The 22,704-nt window shown below is 48.7% G+C and overlaps 2 protein-coding genes across 3 annotated transcripts in view; one reads left to right on the forward strand and one right to left on the reverse strand.

The window, feature by feature from the left end:
• The window catches only part of GABRQ (gamma-aminobutyric acid type A receptor subunit theta), a 96,333-nt gene that overhangs the window by 19,933 nt on the left and 53,696 nt on the right, over positions 1–22,704 (reverse strand). The window contains exons 1-2 of one of the 2 annotated variants that reach the window (XM_065556423.1): positions 12,007–12,141; positions 5,139–5,359 (exon numbers count right to left, since the gene is read on the reverse strand). In XM_065556423.1, the coding sequence (XP_065412495.1) occupies positions 5,139–5,344 (206 nt within the window). In that variant the 5' untranslated portion in view covers positions 5,345–5,359; positions 12,007–12,141. Of the gene's footprint in view, positions 1–5,138; positions 5,360–12,006; positions 12,142–22,704 lie in introns of those variants that run through there. The other variant, XM_005285703.5, reaches the window with a different exon arrangement.
• On the forward strand, positions 16,029–17,747 carry LOC135973609 (uncharacterized). The gene is made up of 2 exons (XM_065557434.1): positions 16,029–16,518; positions 17,179–17,747. The coding sequence occupies exons 1-2, from the start codon at positions 16,029–16,031 to the stop codon at positions 17,745–17,747; spliced, it is 1,059 nt and encodes a 352-aa protein (XP_065413506.1).

Genomic DNA, 22,704 nt, shown 5'->3' on the forward strand with positions numbered 1-22,704 from the left:
AGTGTAGACGTGCCCATTTGGACTCCTACTGACTTTAATGGGGACTTATAGAGGCAAAATTATTAATTGCTCAATGAGAAAAATCTCAAACCTTTAACCTTTCAAAGTCTCTCAGAAAAATATGCTGGCAAACATCGCTTTCTGCCTGGCAGCGAACACAACTTCTGAAGGCCCTGAGTGGTTTACAAATCCCTGGTGAATCCCTGTTTTTCCCTTACTATGGTGGTGCAACAAGTTAACACAAGCTGCTATTCATGGCTGGAGTGCACAGCCCCAAACCCTCCAGCCACAAAGCTGAAAGAGTTTGTTTTCTATTCAGCCTCTTTGTTCCATTACAAAGTTGCCACATGACCAGCAACCACTTCTCAGGATTGAGGGACATTGCAGGGGTCTGGAAACGGAATAGCAAGGGGGTGACGCAGATCAGGATTGAGATAAGTTGACAAAATTGTGGGGGAGAAAGCAAGTTTTAAATCCTTGGAGTGCAACAGATCTAGACTGAAGTCCACTGACAGCACTGTGCGGTGCCTGGGACTGGACTAGCCCAAGGTCAAATGTAGGAGCATTGTCAGAGCTACTGTATATGGTGGAAAGTAGCTTATATAGTACTGGCCTTCACAATGCCCGGCATGAAGATGCAGTTGCTATTCAGCATTTGTGGCTTGATTAAACTTCTGTTTTGCTTATGGTATCTTTCTAGTATCTCTCAGGCCTGGTCCACACTAACCCCCCACTTCGAACTAAGATACGCAACTTCAGCTACGTGAATAATGTAGCTGAAGTCGAAGTACCTTAGTTTGAACTTACCGTGGGTCCAGACGCGGCAGGCAGGCTCCCCCGTCAACTCCGCGTACTCCTCTCGCCGAGCAGGAGTACCAGAGTCGACGGCGAGCACTTCCGGGATCGATCCGGGATCGATTTATCGTGTCTAGACAAGATGCAATAAATCGATCCCAGAAGATTGCTTGCTTACCGCCGGACCCGGAGGTAAGTATAGACCTACCCTCACTCTTTCATTGGGGGAACCAAAGTTTAACCAATGACTCTTGAACCCCAAGGGCAAGGGCCTTTTTCACAGTAGCTCATAAAGGGTCTGACATTTGCAGAAGGTCTGCCCCAGGTTCCAGCCAAGTTATTTTGGCTTTTTCCTTTTTCATGGGACCATGGGCATTAGAGATGTCATCCCCATGTCTCTTCCTGCACCACAACTCCCCAGGCTCCTCACCCCGGAGCTTTGGGTTACCCTCCCTACATATTTGCATTTTTTCCTCTAAATTGAATCAGGTCTGGTTATTTCCTGCCCTGGTGTATGACTCCTCCAGGATTCCTGGCATTATAGAGTAAAGGTCCCATTTGTTTATGGTCCTCCAACTAGCTCTCAGTCCAAGCAATACAAATTAGTTGTGGAGTAAGCTTTCATCAGACATTGTGTATCAAACACATCCCCAAGACAAAGCAATATTACATCTGCTGCATTCCCTTCATCCACTTCTCTGCTAATTCTATCAAAAACAAGCATATGTGCTTCTCCCCAACAGAGGGACTGTCACAATAGAGCAAAGGGGAAGAAGAAAAAGGCCTCATTTGTCCATGAAAACAAATTACTCAGAACTCGATCTTGTTCTCATTGATGTTAACAGCAAAGCTCCCATTGACTTCAGTGGGGCCTAAATGGACCCTGGGGACTCTATCCTGCAAGGCGCTGAGCTTCTGGCCCTGGTACAGCAAAGTACTTAAGTGGGTGCTTAAAGCCCTTGGTTTGTAACTTTCTGAATGCCCCTGCATTTCCGACATCACAGTCTGTTGCAAAGAAAATGACTGGGATGCCACAGAAAGAGGGAGTAACTTCACTGCAAGATCAACTTAAAGGAGATGATGGGACTGGAAGGAAGGTGGCACGTGAAGAAACAAACATAACTATGGTACCTAGTAAAAAAGGCCAGGAAAACTATGAAAAACACAAGACAGAAACAAAAATCACCTTGCTTAGCACTGCATGTCAATTTTCTCCACTCTGGAAGCTCTGTTTGAAAGACTGCCCTTTCAGTGAAACTCCCATATGCCACAGAACCCAACAGATCTGGCACCAAAATACCTGATGTTCAGAAGAACCCTGCAATTTTGCTCCCATGTTTTTGCAGATGCATATGTAAGCAGAGTCAGGATGAGCTCTACCCTGACATCTGGTGGTGAATTATGGTGAGTGTGGAAAAGAACTCCAGGGGCTGATCTTGTTTGCATAGGGCACACCCACCCGCCTGGCATGAGACAACAGCAACTGAAAGTGGTTACTTTGGCTGGTGTGGGATCCCCAGTTTCTCTGTTATTGGGGCAGGAAGAATAAAGTTTTGTTACCCTGATTCTGTGAATCAAGGCCAGTGGAACTGTTGTATGACAGAAGGACTCACCATTAACTAAGTAGCACTCACTTGACAAGGGGCATGGTTTACAAAACCTAGTGAATTGAGAAAGGTTGGGAGCAGATATTTATACCTGGTGGTGTGAGCCTGAAACACCAATTGCACCATCTCTCTCTCTCTGTCTCCACTGTTAAATGTCAGAGTTAACTTTGATTCCATTAGAAGTCTAGTTACAGGCTGCTGAGCATGCATTCACTTTAGGCCAATAGTGCACCAGCACTGGGGCTCCCCTACTACTAGCTGAAATCACTAAGAGCTGAGATCACTGAGTGCTGTGTTAACTAGTGGGGGAGCCTGAAGCTATATTGCTAAGCGGCTGGTGGAGCAGTTTGCGAGGGATGGCTGGAGGAGCAGCTAGTAGAGCGGAGCCTTGCGGGGATGGTTGGAGTTACCCAAGGAACGGCAAACGGAGCCATTTGTGGGGATGGCTGGAGTGGCTCACGGGTTGGTGAGTGGAGTGGAGCAGCTGGTAGAGTAGAGCAGTTCGTGGGATGGCAGGAGTGGCTCACGGGACAGCTGGTGGAGTGGAGCAGCTCGTGGTGAAGGCTGCAGCGGAACTCCACAGAGAGGCGGCCGGTCGGCCTCGGATCACGTAAGGTTCCCCTTAACACTCTGCGTGTCCCCCCTTTGAACTCTGGGCTGCACTGACCAGGGACAGAGACTTTGAGGGTTGTTGGACTTTTGGGACTTTGGTGATTCTTGGGTTGCTGGACCCAAGAGACTTTGGGGGTGTTGAACTTTTGGGACTTTGGGTGAGTTTTGGGTTGCTGGTTTCAAGAACCAACGGGAAAAGACACAGTCTAATTTGCTGGGGTGGGTTTTCACTCATGGTTTGGTCTATGAACTCTAGTTGTGGTGTTTTCCCAATTTAATGCTATGTTGTTTACCTCATGTTGTTAAACATTTTCTGCTACACCAAGACTCTGTGCTTGCGAGAGGGGAAATATTGCCTCTTTGAGGCGCCTAGGGGTGTGTGTAAGATTTTCCCAGGTCACTGGGTGGGGGATCGAGCTGGTTTTGTGTTACGCTGTTGGGAGGGGACCCCTATGTACTGAACCCGGCCCTTGCTGCTATCAACTCAGCCTGGCAGAAGGGTTACACATATAACTGAGGGTGCAGTTTTGTGGATCTAAATAATTGCAAGCATAACACTTCAGTATTTAGCTGCCCAATTGCACCTGCCGGTCAGGTGTCCACATACTACTGAATGTGCTAGAAATTATTTGTGGCCGCAAAATTGCACCTTGCAGTTATCGATGTCAGCAAAAACACAGGTGCAAAATGAAAGGCCCCTAAGAAAATGTTGCCTCAAACCTCTATGCACATGATGGATGGACTTTTTAAAGTGTCCCTCAGAAGACTGCAGTTTCATCACATTAAGACTTCTGGCCTGCAATGAACATCGGGAACTTCCACTGAATGCAACAGGACTTGCAGACTCTGAACCTCTCATGATTTTTTGTGGTGGGTTTCATTGTGCTCTGCCATCAAGGGAGCAGACTCCAGGCAACCCAACAGACTGTGTTTTATTTAAACACAGATCTTAACAGGAGCCTGTAGGTAAAAGTGACAAATACCTCAGTCATCCTCTTCCTTCTTAGCCCAAATACCAGGCCCCTTGTCTCACCCCTGAAGATGGCCTCTCTAGGGTAGTTCTGAGCTCTTTTTAGCTGCAGCCCCAGCAGTTAAGTAGAAAGAAATCGTTGTAGAATGTATGAAATGGAAATTCCCCCAAAACATGCAGCATCAAAGGAGCTGGTGCTGTGTATGGTAAAGACTGGTGCAGTCCATTCCAAATGGAGATGTTTCCTTCCCCTTTGCTGGGCTGGGAAGTAAGCCCAGTGCAGCTCCCTCATTTATTTGTGACTGTTGGAGGCAGGTTTAAGAGCTGTGTGTAAACTTGAGCACTATTTCCTTGCTAAGTATCAAACTTTCTATCCCCAACCATCCTGGCACTAGTGTCAGCCAGAAAAGAAAAAGCTGCAGGAAGTTATTTATTTTATACTGAGGAAAGTATATATTTATACTGTCTCATATTAAGAAAGAGGTTGATCAGATTTGCTTCAAACTTTCCATCAATATTTACTTTTGGGAAGAGAGCAGACCTGGAAAATTTCATCTCTATTATCCAAACTTGCAGAAAGTTATAATTAATGTATTATTAAAATACTGAGCTGTTAGATAGTGCTTTTTATCAGTAGAACTCAAAGAACTTTACAGAGAAGGTGGGTATCATTATCCTCATTTGACAGATGGGGAAACTGAGGCACATGGCAGGGAAGTGACTTGCCCCAGGTTACCCATCAGGCCAACGGCAGAGCTGTAAACCCTGCTCGCCTGAGTCCCAGCCCAGTGCTCTATCTTCTAGGCCACACTAGGCCCTTTTGAAAGGGGCATTTCAAATGGAAACATTATGCAACTTGAACTATAGCAACCTGAAACAGTATGCAACCTCAATTACTCCTCTGCCCCTAATACTGATCTTCTCCAGTTCAGGGATCACTTTGCCCACCACTGAAATGCAACCACTTCTGGTGTGAAATGCGATATTAGACCACTTAGAAGTGAGCAACTCTTGAGCAAGTCTTTCTTGGCCTGGCTGTGCTTTCTTTAAAGATGGATTTTGAGAGCTGCTCTGTGTATGGCCAGAGAGTTGGATGATGGGACAGCAATGTCATTCATGAGCATACAAGTAATGAAAACTTCTCCCATGCTTACCTCAAGCCATACAGCACTGTCCCATCTGGATGGAGCCGAATCATGCGGTTCTTCACTGTCACCCCATGCAGGAAGGACTTCTTGTCATTCAGGAAATAGGTGTCAGGAAGCCACAACTGGTCAGCCACCCGGTTGTCCAGGGTCAGGTTCAGAGGAAGGTCACTGTACGCTAGACGTTTGTCCCGCCAGCTCTGCTGGAAATACATGGTGATGGTGTAGTCCTGGGAGAGAAAACACACAACCGTCAGGCTGTCCCATGGGAGACACCCTAGTCCCTTGTCTCACTCCTGCTGCCACTGAGATGCCTGACATGTCTCCAAAGCTTTTGCACCCAGGAGTCTGCATTCCCCACATGGTGCGTTATAGGAACTGTGCCTTCTTTTGGAAGAATAAAGTTACAGGGCACTGGAATGAGCTTTCTAAGGAGAGGAATTGGCTTGACTTGTCACTGATTCAACACTCAAAGGAGAGAACTTGTTGCAGTTCAGCCACCTCTTCCCTGCTCCACATTCTGCCCACTGCTCTTTAACACCAGAGTTACAGTGTGGTGGTGTGTGTCTGAGATCAGGGAGACAGCAGAATACATGCAAAGTTGGCTAAATGTTTTTGAATGGCAGTGGCCCCATCAGTAGAATTGGTCAGTAAGGTCCCGTGGGAGGAAAATCTAAGGGATAAAGAAGTTCAGGAGAGCTGGCAGTTTCTCAAAGAGACAAAATTAAAGGCACAACTGCAAACTATTCTGATGTGAAGGAAAGCTAGGAAGAATACTAAGAGGCCAATATGGCTCCATCAGGAGCTCTTTAATGACCTGAACATCCAAAAGGAATCCTACAAAAAGTAGAACTATGGAAGAATTGCTAAGAAGGAGACCAAAAGAACAGCACAAGCATATAGGGACAAAATCAGAAAGGCTAGAGCACAAAATGAGTTACACCTGGCAATGGACACAAAAGGCAATAAGAAGAGATTCTTTAAATATATTAGAAGCAAGAGAAAGATGAAGGTAAGTGTAGGTCCTCTACTTAGTGGGAAAGTAGAGATAATAATTGATGACATCAAGAAGAATGAGATGTTTAATGCCTGTTTTGATTCAGCCTTCACTGAAAAGGTTAACAGTGACCAGATACTCACCATAGCTGATATTGACAGCAAGGGAGAAGGAATGCAAGCCAAAATAGGGAAGGAACGGGTTAAAGAATATTTAGATAAATTAGATGAATTCAAGTCAGCAGGGCCTGCTGAAATTCATTCTAGGGCAGTGGTTCTCAAACTGAGGTCCGCGAGGGCATTCCAGAGGGTCTGTGAGTCATGTCCAGGGCCGCTGGCCCCACTGATCAACTCCCCCATCCCAGTGCCTCCTGCATGCCACGGAACAGCTGTTCAGCAGTGTGCAGGAGGCGCTGGGAGGGAGGGGGAGGAGTGGGGACAGGGTGCGCTCAGGGGAGTTGGCAGAAAGAGGAGGGGCAGGGGTGGAGCAGGGTCAGGAAGCGGTGGAGCGTGGTGGGGCCTTGGGGTAAGGGGTGGACTGGGGGTGAGGTCTGGGGCTGAGTGGGGGTTGAGCACCCCCAGGGAAAATTAGAAGGTGACTTGGGGGTCCATGAAAAAATTTAAATCAAAATGGGGTCCTCAGGTTGCTAATGTTTGAGAACCACTGTCCTAGGGTACTTAAGGAATTAGCTGAAGCAATCTCGGAACAGTCAGCAATTATCTTCAAGAACTCATGGAGTACAGGTAAGGTCCCAGATAACTGGAGAAGGGCAAACATAGTACCTATCTTTAAAAGGGGGAACAAAGGGACCCAGGGAATTATAGACTTCAATACCTGGAAAGATATTGTGACAAATTATTAATCAGTTTGTAAGCATTTAGAGGACAACAGTGTTATAAGGAATAGCCAGCATGGATTTGTCAAGAACAAATCATGCCAAACCAACCTAATTTCCTTCTTTGACAGGGTTACTGGCATAGTGAATGGGAGGAAAGCAGTAGATGTTATATGTCTTGATTTTAGTAAGGCTTTTCACACAGTCCCACATGACAGTCTCATAAACTAATTATGGAAATGTGGTCCAGATGAAATTACTATAAGGTGATGCACTTGTTGTAAGTACGTACTCAAAGAGTAGTTATGAATGGTTTGCTGTCAAAGTGGGAGGATGTATCAAGTGGGGTCTGACCGGGGTCAGTCCTGGATCTGGCACTATTCAATATTTTCATTAATGACTTGGATAATGGAGTGGAGAGTATGCTTGTAAAATTTGCAGATGACACCAAGCTGGGAGGGGTTGCAAGCACTTTGGAGGACAGGATTAGAATCCAAAACAATCTTGATAAATTAGAGATTTGGTCTGAAACCAACAAGAAGAAATTCAACACAGACAAGTGCAAAGTACTTCAGTTAAGAAGGAAACATCAAATGCACAACTATAAAATGGGGAATAACTGGCAAGGTGGTAGTACTGATGAAAAGGATCTGGCAGTTAGAGTAGATCACAAACTCAATGAGTCAACAAGGTGATGGCATTTGAGAAAAAGGCTAATATCATTCTGGAGTATATTAACAGGAGTGTTGTAAGACATGGGAGGTAATTGTCCTGTTCTATTCAGCACTGGTGAGGCCTCAGTTGGAGTATTGTGTCCAGTTGTAGGCGCTACACATTGGGAAAGAGGTGAACAACTTGGAGAGAGTCCAGAGGAGAGCAACAAAAATGATCATAGGTTTAGAAAACTTGACCTATGGGGATAGATTTAAACAAACTTGGGCACATTTAGTCTTGAAAAAAGAAGACTGAGGGGGGACCTGGCAACAGTCTTTAAATAAGTTAAGGGCTCTTATAAAGAGGATGGTGATCAATTGTTCTCCATGTCCTCGGAAGGTAGGACAAGAACTGACAAGAATTAAGGCCCCATGGCCTTAATTGGCAACTAGGGAGATTTAGGTTAGATATTAAGAAAACTTTCTAATTATAAGGTTAGTTAAGCTCTGAAATAGGCTTCCAAAGGGAGGTTGTGGAATCTCTGTCATTGGAGGTTTATAAGAACAGGTTGGACAAACACCTGTCAGGGCTGGTCTAGGTTTATTTGGTCCAGCCTCAGCACAGGGGGCTGGACTTGATGACTTCCCGAAGTCCCTTCCAGCCCTGCATTTCTGTGATTCTATGAAGACCCCAAAACTGTTGGGGACCAGGCTGGGGTTTGTGTATATCCCAGATTCATTCATCAATCATATTAATGGTCATGTCTATGGCTCTCATCACCACAGTGTTGATGGAGTGCTGGCACATCAAGCTTCACTCGCCACCTCTAGCAGTTGGACCTCTAGAAGGGAATCTGTTCCAGGTCTGGGTGTATAATTATTATTATGTGTCTTGCAGTAGCACGTAAGGGCCCCAACCATGATCAAGGCCCCATTGTTCTGGATGCTGCACAAACAATTAGTAAGAGACAATCCTTGCAGAGCTTACAATTGAAATAGACAAGATACACATTGGGTAGAAAGGGAAACAGAGGCACAGATAGGAGTGACTTCGCCAAGGTCACCCGGTGGGTCAGTGGCAAAGCTAGGAATAGATGTGGGGGGAGGGATAGCTCAGTGGTTTGAGCATTGGCCTGCTAAACCCAGGGTTGAGAGTTCAATCCTCAAGGGGGCCACCTAGAAATCTGGGGCAAAATCAGTACTTGGTCCTGCTAGTGAAGGCAGGGGGGCTGGACTCAATGACCTTTCAAGGTCCCTTCCAGTTCTAGGAGATAGGATATCTCCATTAATTAATTTATTTTTTTATTATTTTATGATGGGTCTCCTGACTCTCCCTGCCCACTGGATCATAATTCTCACTCTCTTATACAGCACTGCCTTTTAGCAACCAAAAAAGAAGAAATTATATATATCAATATATATTCATAGATTCATAGATTATAGGACTGGAAGGGACCTCGAGAGGTCATCGAGTCCAGTCCCCTGCCCGCATGGCAGGACCAAATACTGTCTAGACCATCCCTGATAGACATTTATCTAACCTACTCTTAAATATCTCATAAACTTAATAAATATATACATAAACTTAAAGAAAATATATCCCAGGGGTAAACCTGTGAGGGTGTGAGGCAGGGAGGGGATTTCTGGCTGGCTCAGCCATTGTTTGTTGCAAAGAAGCAGGCAGTGGAAGCCACTTTCACTTCATTTATTCTTTTAAAAAGCAGAGGGATTGTTAAGGGAAGATGGCAACTTTCACCTCTAAGCCAGGGGTTTAAAGTCAGGCTAGCTTGGCAATGACCAAAAGCCATTACCCCTAGATTCACTATATGAAGTGAATTGGGGGCTTCATTGAAGTTCTAAGTAGGCAAGGAAGCATGTCTTGAAAACCACAATGAGAAGGGGACATTAGCAGCCCTATGGCTTAGCAGAGAGGCTGATTACATAATGAGGCAGGGAGGCTGAGATCTTGTTCCCTGTGGAGCTGACCTATCTGTCAGGGTTGGGGCATGTTGACAGGATGGCAGGGAGTAGCTTGCGCTGCCATCGCCCATGCTGCACTTGTTCTGAGGATTAGCAGAGGACTTTGCTCGCTAGGGCTGTCAGTCCAGCACTAAATCCAGCTAAAAGCTCAAAATAATGAAATGATCCCGCATGTGTAGCAAGCCCTCCCTGGGTGTCTGAAAATAGGCCAAATCTCAGCCAAGTGAATGGAGCTTGAATTTCCATGAGAAAACATCAAGACAGGGCAAATGGAGGGGGAGGGAGGGCTTGATTACTGTGCAAATAATTGCTGCTAAATCCCTCAGCCCATTCCACCATGACTCTGTCACCTTATAAGAACAGTCCTAGATGGTAGGCATAGTAACTACACAATGCCTATACAGAGCGGCTGCTTGCTGTTCCCAACTATCTTGCTTCAGCTTCAGAGCAGCCTGGAATGAGTGTTGTGATCTCATGACCCTGTGTGTGAGCAACCTCCTCTCATCATCTTGTGAAACGCTGATTGGGCTGGAGGGGACAGGGTTTGGCTCATTCCATCTCTCTCTCAATTTAGTATTTTTTTTCATCCTGCAATTCAGCTGCCCTTGTCGGGATACAAGATGGGTTTGTAAAAATTGGTTCTTTCTCCTGAAGCTTATATGGGTGGTCAACTTATGAGCAATGGTGCCATATTTAGGAAGCAAGGAAATTATGATAGCCCAAGTTGCCATAACAGCGATGATGGAGTGCTGGCACACCATTGCTTTCTGTTTACATGGAAAATATCCGTACAAATAGTCTTGATTCCTAATCTATTGTACTGCTATGGTATGCTATGGAGTGGGTGGGGCTAAAGACATGTCAGAGAGTGGGGTGGAGTTACAATATATCCAGTGGGGCTAAAATAAACTAAGTGGGTGTGGCTAAAGTAGGACAAGGAATAGGGTGGGGCTAAGGCAAACCAAGGTAGGGGATAGGCTACAGAAGTTGAACTGAAGTTTCAGAATGAATTACTGCTGGTGAAATAATGGCTAAAAAACATTTCATAAATAAGAAGTGCCCCATCAGTCACTGTAGGAAATCTCTGTAAAGTAATACAGAGATGGTACAGGAGGCACCCTACCCTGCGGATTTGCACTGGGGGCAGCCAGACTCCTGCAGCTTCTGAGGGTGCAACCTCCCTCCTGAGGGATGTAGGAAGCCCGAGCTATCCCTGTGGTGGGGCTGCTTTGTGGAGCAGCTAGCTGAAGGGGACCCATGCTGGGGAGGTCAGGGAGGCATTCTGCCAGCCTTAATCCTGCCAGACTTCAACTGGAGCTGTGAACGCTCAGTGCCTCTAAAAACTAGGCTCACGTGGGGCACCGAAGAGCTGAGGTACCCATAACTACTAGACGCTTGCAGGAAATTTAGGCCTAAGTGTGGCCCAAGGCCAGAGAGCTGGGGTAGACCCCAGGCCTTCTGACCCTTAGTCTGTGTTTTAACCCAAATCCACATACTGATATCACCTCCTGACTTCACCCCCGAACACGCCAGGAGTTTGGTTAACAAACAGGCTTTTTTAAGGATTGCTGAATTCTTCCCCCATCTCTGAGGGAGCTCAGCATTATCTTCAGAGGGCCTTTCCCCAGGAACTCCACACACTTGCAGTGAAACACCCTTCAGCAGTCTGGCCCCACATTCCACTGTAAGAGTGAAGGAGCAGAACAAATCAGCATGGTGCCTATTTTTATTATTATTGAACCACCAGTTCTGGTATTCCTCCCCAGTCATGCCAATGCTCCTCAGGTCACCAGCAGTACCTTCTGCTGTCCCAGTCCTAGAACCCCCCACCTAGCTCTGCCAATACACCTCAGTTCGGACCCTGGCTTTCCTAGTCTGGGCTCCCCTCAGGACTCTGCACCTTAGCCTTTAAACAAAACACCCCTCTGTGATATAAACTGAGTTCCAAAGAACAGGTGATGTCCCAGAGCACCCGCTTGTGGCCTGGGACAGCCCTGAAGGCACCTGGCCTCAGTTTCCCTCTGAGTTCCAAGAATAAACCATTTACACCCCATCTTTAAGAACACTATTCCCCCTTTATCAGTGCTAATTTATTCATATTAACCATCTCCCCTTTTTGATTCAGGGTCTTTCACAACCCATCTTCTTGGGCCTGTGCATTACCAGTCCTGGACTGTCAACTCTCCACTCAGATTCAAGGACTGCACAGCCTCCATCTTGGGGCTGTGAGCTTTGCTGTCAGCCCTGGCCTTAATAGCCTACAGACTCTGCCCTGAGGTTCAGAGATTTCACAGCCTTCCTTCCTGGTGACTGAGAGTTTTCAATCCTGACCTCCCCAGCCTGCATGCTCTCTCAAGTCTAGGGTTTCACAATCCTCCTTCTAGAAACTGTGCACCTCAAACTCATTCATACCTCCCTCCAGGCTTTTTCAACAGCTTCTCCTTGACTAAGCTTGGAGCCTCCTCTTAAGTCACCAGCCCAGACACTAATCAGACTCTTGATTCTCCCCAGGTGGGTCTAATAACCTCAAACACCTGTCTGTACTGGTTGGGAGAGATGGGACCCTGGCCTCACTCAGTCTATAAGGCTCCTAGTCCCAGGCCCTTAAAGGAACAATATATTCCCCCCTCCCCAACACTAACTGCTTCCCAAGACCATTTTCCTCTCTCCAAATGATTGCTCTAATTATTTTTCTATTCTTCATCTGCTTGCCCTGGATACCTGGGGTAGCTACTCCCCCCACCCCCCCACAAACCTATCTCCCCTAGCTTTAAAGGCCAGTACCCCATTAGAGGGCAAATGATCAGTACTGACCACAATGAGAGTATATAAAACTCATGGCTTTTGTGCTCTGATCCAGGCTGGAATGAGAGGATCTGGGGGTTAAAACATAAGGTATTAACTTTCTGAATCAGCATGCTATTTCCCTACTGGTTTTATAAACCAGTCATCTAGCACTGGTGAGCTACAGAGAGCTTTCTGGGAAGTGGAAGAGCAAATATTCAAGCCAGTTCTTTCCCAGGTTCCCTGGCTGCTCCTGTGTGCTTCCTTTCCCTCCAACTCACGGCCAGACATTATTGTGCAATGCCATGAATCTGCATTTCCAGATAACCCCTCTTATCTTTTACAAAGTACTACAGTCCACCTAGTATTTAGTGCTTCTCATGGACTCTCCCCCTCTCTGGCTCTCTTTCCCTCTCACTCCCCCTCTCTCACTTTCTGTCCCCCCCACCCATCTCCTCCTTCACTTTCTCCATTTTGATTTTTCTCTCCTCCTCCTCCTCCTCTTTCCCATACATCTTTCTCACTCCATTTCTCAGTATCTTCCCTTCCTCTACCAGCCCAGTGCCAATCTCTGCTGAGTGATGTGTGTGATTGCTGGACAGAAGAGAAAGAGCCAGGCAGGCATCCAATATTCAGAGGTCAGAGTTCTCTTCAGGAGAAGAGGTGACACTGACACTGAGGTATTAATGGGCTGCAGCTCCAAAGCACAGGGAGGGGAGACTTTGAGAACGGAGCATGCTCTCTGGGAGCCGCTAGTAGAGTGCAATGCACATAACAGCTACCTTATCACATCTGAAGGAGAGTGCACCAACCCAGAGTCCATGCCACAGGGGAAGGCACTGATAAGTTACCCTACAGCATGCAAGAGAGACTGTATCACAGAGGAAAGAAACCATGCATGCCAATCATGTACTATGTTTGATAGATGCTGTATCCCATGGAGGAAGCAGGGACCCCATGAGCTCTATCCAGCTCACCTGTATCTTCCTAATATTAACAGACGATAGACAGATGAAAAAATATCCGGACATGAATGAATGGCTAGAACTAGAGGTATCGATCTGTTCAATGCGGGTCGCAAGGCTACAAACCTATTAGAAAAAATTACAGCGGAAGCCTCCTGTTCAGACATGGATAACATCATAACTGAGGGTAACACCACCCTTTTAGAGCAGGGTAACCAGACTGATTCAATGTGTGCAGTATCCACAGGCTCTGGATTCCTGACTCCCTACACTGACATTCTCACAAGGCGTCAAGCAGGGACCCCACAGGGCATCAGTCAAGATCCCTGTGTTCTGGGGTTTATCCACCAGCCATGCTAACATCGTAGCTTCCCAAACGTCCCAGTCTCTGCACACTCTCACAAGCCAACGGGCCCCCCAGGCAATGAGTTGATTCTCAAGGGAATGGGCATCCCCAGCAAAATGAACACCTACTGTCCTCCGTCAGCAGTCTCTGCAAAGAGGTGAGAAACTGACTGGGCCTGGGGACCGAACACACCTTGCAGCCCTCGGGCTGTTCTCCCCAGGTCAGCGTTAGTGGGACAGTGTGGGCTGTGGTCACCCTGCTGCCTGTGCTGGGCTGGTGCGGAGGATAAACAGAAGAGCTTGTCGCTATGGGGAGGCTCACACTCTAAGTGATTTTCTATAGCAGTGCAGCTCTCTGGCACTGCTACCCACAGCGGGAGCTGCGCTGCAGACACAGTGATGGGCATTTTGACCTCCTTGTTTTCAACCAGGTTGGAGGGCACAGTGGTACCCTCTCTATGCTGCAGCTACCCACTGGTGGAAATGTGTCTGTGCAAAACTGCTTACACAATTCCTAGTTCAGAGGAGGTGGCTAGAGCTCTCAGTTCAGCACCTTTTCAGCTGCATGCATTCACTCAGGGCCAGGAGAGCCCACTGAGTTCTTACATGGGTATTCAGTGGGAGGTGAGGGTTGCATGGCCCAAACAATGGCCAGGCAGAATTCTGTTCTCTGCACTAATGAGGGGGCAGAGACTGATCCCTCCCTACTTCCTTGAAGGCACACAGCACCCCAAAGTGGATATGCCCTGATGAAGTATACTAACCATGAGCCTAATTACATGTCTGGATCCCCTGAACTATATCTTAGCGCCTAGTCTCTGTGCACAGTTACTCAACCTGCATGCTCAGATTCTGGGATTCTGCAGGTGCAGTGGCCGTGTGTTTCTGTGGATACTGCCATTGCATTTCTTCTTTACCCTTTAAAACTTTGTCATCAGGGCCAAATCCAGGTTCCACTGAAGCCTAGCATTTGTGTTACAGATGCCAGCTGGTAGCAGGACACTGCGTGGGATTGCCATGTGGCTTGTATTGTCTAGGATTACCTTGATTTGAGAGCGACCCCACACCTGGCTCATTTAACTCCCTGAGACACTATGCTCTTGCAAAGACACACACAGTTACATGGGCCACAGCAGACTGGCTCCAGCTGAACTTGGCTGCCATGGCTAGACTTGTCTGTGCCTGGCATGCACAGTGCCCCAGCCCCACCACGGGGAACTGAAATAGGCAAAAGGCAGCTGAGGGAACAGCTCCTTCTGGCCCAAGTGGGAGCAGCTGGGTTAAGTCTTGCTCAGCTGGAAGACACTTGCACGTCCATTACAATAATGGGAGGAGAAGCATGTGTCCTGGGCTCTCTCTACATAGGGGGCTTCCCCTCTCCAAATCCCCTGCCAGGGTCCCTTCACCTGGTTGCTGTGGAAGAGATGTGGAGAGGCCATGTTGGCTGGCTGGTCTCTGGCTCTCCAGTTACTGCTCTAGGGTTTTTTTATTTATTGTCCCATATTTTTCATCAAAGAGGCAGCCCTGGGAGCCCAGCTGCGTGACAGGCCCCGCTCAGCGCTGCGCCTCCCATTCACCCCCTCCTGGAGCAGACACAGCACCTGAGCCTGCTGGAAGGCTTTCCGAGCATAACCGTCCTTTCGGGATCCCTTTGGGATCCCCCTACGTTACTGCCATTCCCTCCACATCACTAAGCCACTGGCTGTTTTCGAGCTGCCAGCTCCAGTCCCCATCTCCTCCCCCGCCCCCCCGTCTCCGGTTTGGTGGAGGGTTTTTTTCCCCTCTCTCCCTTCCCCTCCTCCTTGCACACACAGAAGAAAGGTAAGAACACCCCAGGGGTCAGACGGCCATTCACATTCCAGAGCTGCTCCTCTCTGCTGAGGAATGCTGACTAAGGCCTTGGCTACACTTGCGAGTTACAGAGCTGTAAAAGCTCTCCCAGTGCTGTAACTCACTCCCCGTCCACACTGGCAAGGCATTTGCAGCGCTGTATCTCCGTGGTTGCAGCGCTGCATGTACTCCACCTCTCCGAGAGGAATAGCGAGTATTGCGCTGCCGCTGCAGCGCTGCAGCACCAGTGTGGCCGCCCAATGCGCTGTGAATGGTCTCCAGAATTATTCGGCAGTATCCCACAATGCCTGTTCTAGCCACTCTGGTCATCAGTTCAAACTCTACTGCCCTGGCCTCAGGTAACCAACCATGTGACCCACCCTTTATATTCCCCGGGAATTTTAAAAATCCCCTTCCTGTTTGCTCAGCCCGGCGTGGTGTGGAGTGCTAACAGCGAATCATTCCAGGGGACCATGCCTCCATGCGCCAAGCGAGCCCCAGCATGGAGCAATGGCGAGTTGCTGGACCTCATCGGTGTTTGGGTGGAAGAAAGCAGTACAGTCCCAGCTGCGCTCCAGCCGTAGGAATTACGATACCTTCGGGAAGTTATCAAAGGACATGATGGAAAGGGGCCATGACCGGGACGCCCTGCAGTGCAGGATTAAAGTGAAGGAGCTGCGGAGTGCCTACCACAAAGCCCGCAAAGCAAACGGCCGCTCGGGTGCTCCCCCCGTGACTTGCCGATTCTACAAAGAGCTGGATGTGATACTTGGGGTTAACCCCACCTCCACTCCGAGTACCACCATGGACACTTCAGAGCTGGTGTGGGGGGAGGAGGAAGAGGAGGAGGAGGAAAACGGGAGTGATGGTGGTGGGCCGGATGGAAACACCATGGAATCCCTGGAGCCATGCAGCCAGGAGCTCTGCTCGAGCCAGGAGGAAGGTAGCCAGTCGCAGCGGCCGATACTTGGTGGAGGACAAACAGAAGAGCAGGTTCCCGGTAAGCGGGTTTTTTTTCGGGAAGGAATTTTTTCGGTGCGGGCTCTTTGGGAGAGGAGGGTTAGGCATGCATGCCTAGATGTGGAATAGTGCATTGATGTGGTTTATCACATCGCGGTAATCGGCCTCGGTAATCTCCTCAAATGTCTCATCCAGAACGTGTGCAATGCACTTGTGTAGGTTTATCGGGAGAGCCACCGTGGTCCTTGTTCCAGCCAGGCTAACGTGTCCGCGCCACTGTGCCACGAGGGGTGGGGGGACCATTGCTGCACACAGGCAAGCTGCATATGGGCCAGGGCGGAAGCCGCATTGCAGTAGAAGACCCTCCCTTGCTTCCCAGGTCACCCTCAGCAGCAAGATATTGTCCAGGACGAACCCCTGTGGAAAATGTTGGGACAGTGTTCAGCGTAGGTGCCCCCTGAAGCTGTTGGCTCTCCCCAAGGCACAGAAACCCAGAGGACAGTGCAGCCCTGAAACAATCAGTCCCCCTTACTCACCATTTTGAGACTCCCGTGGGATATGTGTGCTCTGTTTCGGACGGGAAAATTATACTATTGTGTAGACCCTGTGTGTTTTCTACTCCTTAAGTGCGGGGGAAATCATTACTCTGTCTGGTATAAACAATGATGCCTCTGTTAAATGTTGCATTTTGCCTATACAGCTGCATCAACCTTGAGACCTCAGCTGTCCCTCTTATCGCCTGCTCAGAGACTGCAAAGACTCAGGAAGAGACCGCGAAAAAGCAAAGAAGACATGCTGCAAGAAGTGATGCGGCAATCTATTAAAGAGAATGAGAAAGCACAGGACTGGAGGGAGAGAGAAAGCAGGATCCGCCAGGAAAACGCAGCGCACCGGCGGCAAAGCACCGCGCACCGGCTGCAAAGCACTGATAGGCTCATAAGCATCCTGGAGCGCCAAGCAGATGCTATCCAGGGGCTGGTAGCCAGGCAGAAAGAGGAGCAGTACCGCAAATGCAAACGCCACCCCCCACTACAGCCCTTGTCCCAAAAGTCTTTCCGTTGTGCCCCACTGTCACCTCCAACCCACTTTCCCCAACTTCCGTGTTCTTCACGCCACCCGCTGCCTCCAACACTAGTATCTTCACCACCCAGCCCTGAAAACCATGACTCTTACCCTCTGCACTCAACCCCCATCACCATGCAGTATAGCTGTCCTGAAGTGCAGCACTCACTGCACAGCACACCAGACAGGACATACGCAAATCTGTGATTGTACCATTCCGCACTCCACCGCCTTGTTTCTTTTCAATAAATATTTTTTTTTCTTTTCAATAAATGGATTCTTTGGCTTTGAAAACATTCTTTATTATTGCATAAAGTAAAAGACTCCTTAGTCTGGGAACTGCAAGTCTGCTTGTCTGCTAAGCAGACACTGATTCCTAAAGATTGGAACTACTGCACTTCACTCCTGTGCAGGGCACCAGATATCACTGCTGGTTTTCAGCCTCAAATTGCTCCCTCAAGGCATCCCTAATCCTTGCAGCCCTGCGCTGGGCCCCTGTAATAGCCCTGCTCTCTGGCTGTGCAAATTCAGCCTCCAGGTGTTGAACCTCGGAGGTCCATGCCTGAGTGAAGCTTTCACCCTTCCCTTCACAAATGTTATGGAGGGCACAGCACGCAGATATAACCACGGGGATGCTGTTTTCGACCAAGTCCAGCTTCCCATACAGAGATCGCCAGCAGCCCTTTAAACAGCCAAAGGCACACTCCACAGTCATTCGGCACCGGCTCAGCCTGTAGTTGAACCGCTCCTTGCTGCTGTCAAGGCTCCCTGTGCAGGGTTTCATGAGCCACGGCATTAACGGGTAAGCGGGATCTCCAAGGATCACAATGGGCATTTCAACTTCCCCTACTGTGATCTTCCGCTCTGGGAAAAAAGTCCCGGCCTGCATCTTCCTAAACAGCCAAGTGTTCCGAAAGATGCGTGCATCATGCACCTTTCTGGGCCAGCCTGTGTTAATGTCAATGAAACGCCCACGGTGAGCCACAAGCGCCTGGAGAACCACAGAGAAATACCCCTTCTGATTAACATACTCGGATCCTAGGTGGGGTGGTGCCAGAATAGGAATATGCATCCCATCTCACCCCTCCACAGTTAGGGAACCCCATTTGTGCAAAGCCATCTACTATTTCCTGCACGTTACCCAGAGTTACGGTTCTTCTGAGTAGGATGCGATTAATGGCCTTGCAAACTTGCATCAACACGATTCCAACGGTCGACTTTCCCACTCCAAACTGGTTTGCGACTGACCGGTAGCTGTCTGGAGTTGCCAGCTTCCAGATTGTAATAGCCACCTGCTTCTCCACTGGCAGGGCAGCTCTCAATCTCGTGTCCTTGCGCCGCAGGGTGGGGGTGAGCTCCTCACACAGTCCCATGAAAGTGGCTTTTCTCATCCAAAAGTTCTGCAGCCACTGCTTGTCATCCCAGACTTCCGTGACGATGTGATCCCACCACTTGGTGCTTGTTTCCCGAGCCCAAAAGCGGTGTTCCACGGTGCTGAGCATGTCCGTGAATGCCACAAGCAATTTCATGTCGTACGCATTACGCGGCTCGATAGCATCGTAGGACTCCTCACCCTCACTCTCACTGTCACTTTGGATCTTAAGGAATAGTTCAACAGCCAAACGTGACGTGCTGGCGAGACTCGTCAGCATACACCTCAGCAGTTCGGACTCCATTTCCCGCAGACAGATCGCGCTGCACAGAAACCGTTGAAAAATGGTGCCAAAGGTGGATGGAAACAAAGGGATTTGTGGGATGCGAAGTGATGCATCACGGGGCATTGGGACAGGACCCAGAGTCCCCCGCACCCACACCACCTTCCCACAACCCACGGCACCAGAATGGGAAAAGGTGCTCTGTGGGATAGCTGCCCATAATGCACCGCTCCCAATAGCGCTGCAATTGCCGCAAATGTGGCCACGACAGTGCGCTGGGCAGGTGTCAGTGTGGACAGACTGCAGCGCTTTCCCTACTCAGCTGCACGAAGTCAGGTTTAACTCACAGCGCTGTACATCTGCAAGTGTAGCCAAGGCCTTAGAGGCTAGCAACAGCCTGCTGTGGTACTGAAATCAGGAGCCTGCTTGCAGGCCACTTGTGCCTTCTCCCAGCTGCTGAAGGCAGTCCTAGCCTCCTCCTGCATTAGGCAGCCATATCTGGGAGAGTCCGACAGTTGGGACCCCACTGATTATCTCAGTGTCTGGTGAAGCTCAGCAGAGATCCCTTTTCATGCCATTTAAGGGCCCCTAAGTAAGTGATCCAGGGAGCATGGTGAAGCATTTCAGTATTAGGCTAGGATTGCACCAAGGGGAATGTGGCCCTGCAGAATGCCAGAGGGAATGTGCTTAGGTCGATAAGGGATACACTAGGATGCTCTTCAAGGTACTGGAAACAACCAATGTCCCAGGGGATATGCTGGATAAAGCTGAGGGAACAGCAGCAAAAAAAAAATGGTTGGCATGTATTAATTTGAGCAAATTTTCATTGGATCATGTTCACGACACCATTTGTATTTGCTTTCCTCAGCTATCAGAGCCCTCAAGCTTCCCTAGCCACGCACACTTGTGAGAAACAAATTCTGAGCTCGAATATCCAACAGGAGCAAACTTCAGCTTGTACATTATAAGTCACAATATATTGCTGTGTTGGTTGGTTACATAAGCCATCCAATCAGGGAAGAGAAATAATGCCACATGACTCACGTAAGTAACCCACACAATGTAACGGGTGAACACTGAGAATGTGCTGCAGATGGAGAACTGTTCACTGAGGACATTGGTGTGTACCCCAAAGAACAAGAACCAGCTGGTTGTGCAGACAGAAAGGAATTCACCAGTGAAACACAGTCTGGTGAGCTCTAGAGTCGGGATGTGTGAGTCCGGGATGCACCAAGGGGTAGCATGTTGGGATGAAGCTAAAAGACTCCTCAGAGTGCCAGACAGAATCACAGGACAGCCCTGGAGGTGACCTGTGGATACTCTGCAGAGCACAAGATTCTCACTGAGGCACTGGGAAAGCCAGGAGGTGCCAGGACCTACAGATGAGTCAGAGAATACTTGGGGGCACTGCAGGCTGTTTACATGCCACAGAGCATGTTGAAACTCATCTAGGGGCACCAGACCCATGGATGGGCCAAGGAGCACAGCAAGATGCTCCACAGGGAGGACTGATGTGCAGAGTGACATGCTGAGATGTTCCTGGACCCACCAATAGACAAGGGAACAAAGCACATAGAGTGGAATCAGAAACACCACCGCCACCAATATACATATCAATGGATAAATATTTTCATTGTCCCAGGGAGCCTTCCCCATCATACTGGGAAAGAACACGCAGGTCCCAGTCCCTATGCTGTAAGAACTCCCCCCCACCCCACCCACAGTGATCCCAGAGGCCAGCAATAAGATATTGGGCTCCATGTTAAAGGCTGAATTATCAATTAAATGAGCCAAATGCACAGGGCTGGGCTCCCATCTATCCACTGGGTTCTCGGTCCTTTGCTTGCTGACATGAAGCAAGTTGCGGGGGGAGAGGAGAAGAAACATCTTGAACTCTAGTGTGGAGCAGACAGCTGTCCTCTGTACCAGGACAGGGCATGAAGTAATGGGGGCAGTAGGAACAGCTTGGGCTAGGGAGGGGAGGTGGGGAAGAAAAGGGTTGTGAAGAGGCTGGTGGAAGGGAGGAGTTCAGCAAATGCTCAGAGCTCAGCCAAAACACAGGGCAACTGGAGCAAGAGCCATTAACATACCAGAGGTCAGTCTCCTCCTTACCCTTCTGAAACAGCTGCCCACGAAGCTCCCTCCCGCCACAATTCCACCTACCCAAAAGCACAACACAGCCGAAGAAGTCACTCAGTGATGATGACTCAGGGACCCTCGGCTCCAGGTTTAGGGTCATATGCTACAGGTCTGATCCATAGCCCATTGATGGCAATGCAGCCCAGATCCTCAAAGGTATTTAGGCACTTAACTCCCATTGCTTTGTGGGAGCAGGGCACCTAAACACCTTTGAGGCTCCGGGCCTGGGAGTCTATTGACTCCAATGAGCTTTGGATCAGTCCCAAAGCTCTCTAGCTCGGGGGGTTGGGTGGAGAGTTCTGGACCTCTGTCATAGACTCACACAGAGCTCTCTCTCATACCCACCCAGGCTGCATCCTCCTGGAACCCCTAAGTAAATTCCCTGCATTTCTGTGTCGTTGCCCCTGTGACATTTCCAACATGGCTCAGTTACCACCAACTGGCCCACCACGGAGTATGATGTATTTGTTTGCACTGCAATAGAGCCCCAAGGTCACAATTGGGATCAGGGCCCCGCTGTGCTGGCTATGGCTCCAACATAATCCCTGACCTTAGGAGCACACAGGCCAGGATGCTACCTTGTGTCTGTGGCAATTTCTGTGTATGACATGTTGCTACCCTGTACAGGATTAGGATGGCCAGGGATACATTCCCATGATAAAAGAACACCACATCTATTTCTGCTCACTGTGAACAAATGGGGAGAGCCCCTCCAGTCTGCGTGTGCTTCTCCCACTTCTTCTTGCTGCCCATCTCAACCCCCCTGAAATCTCACTTTGCCCTCATGTCTGACACACCCAAAATAGATCATTCCCCACCTGCATGTTGCATCCAACATACATCATATGCCCAAGGGAGGAGAGCTGTTGCATGGGGTGAGTTTGCTTAAATACAGAGTCCAGGTTAATTCTGGTGACTGCAGTTCCCCGTCTGCTCTTTCGGAGGGTCGTCACTGGGGAACTGATTCAAATCAGATGAATGGCAATACTTTTTCATGTAGGGTCCAATGAGCCTGTAAAACTCACTGCCACAAGATGTCATTGAGACCAATAGCTTGTCAGGACTGAAAAAGAAATGGGCATTTACATGGAGAATAAAAACATCCAGAGTTAGAACAGGAAATATTAAAACACTACATAAGAGTTTGGGGAGGCATATAAACCCTCCTGCTTCGGGGCACAAGCCCCAATCTTTAACTACGAGATTTAGGAGGAAACATTCCTTCTGGGCAGGCTATTCCAGACTTGCCTACTGCAGGGTTCCTTGTACCTTCCCCTGAATTAACAGGTACTGGTTATTGTGCATGTCAGGATATTGGACGAGATGGACTGTTGGTCTGATACAGTCTGCCAATTCCTTTTTCCTATCAG

Source organism: Chrysemys picta, chromosome 9 (genome assembly GCF_011386835.1).
Source record: "Chrysemys picta bellii isolate R12L10 chromosome 9, ASM1138683v2, whole genome shotgun sequence".
Taxonomy (NCBI): Eukaryota; Metazoa; Chordata; order Testudines; family Emydidae; genus Chrysemys; species Chrysemys picta.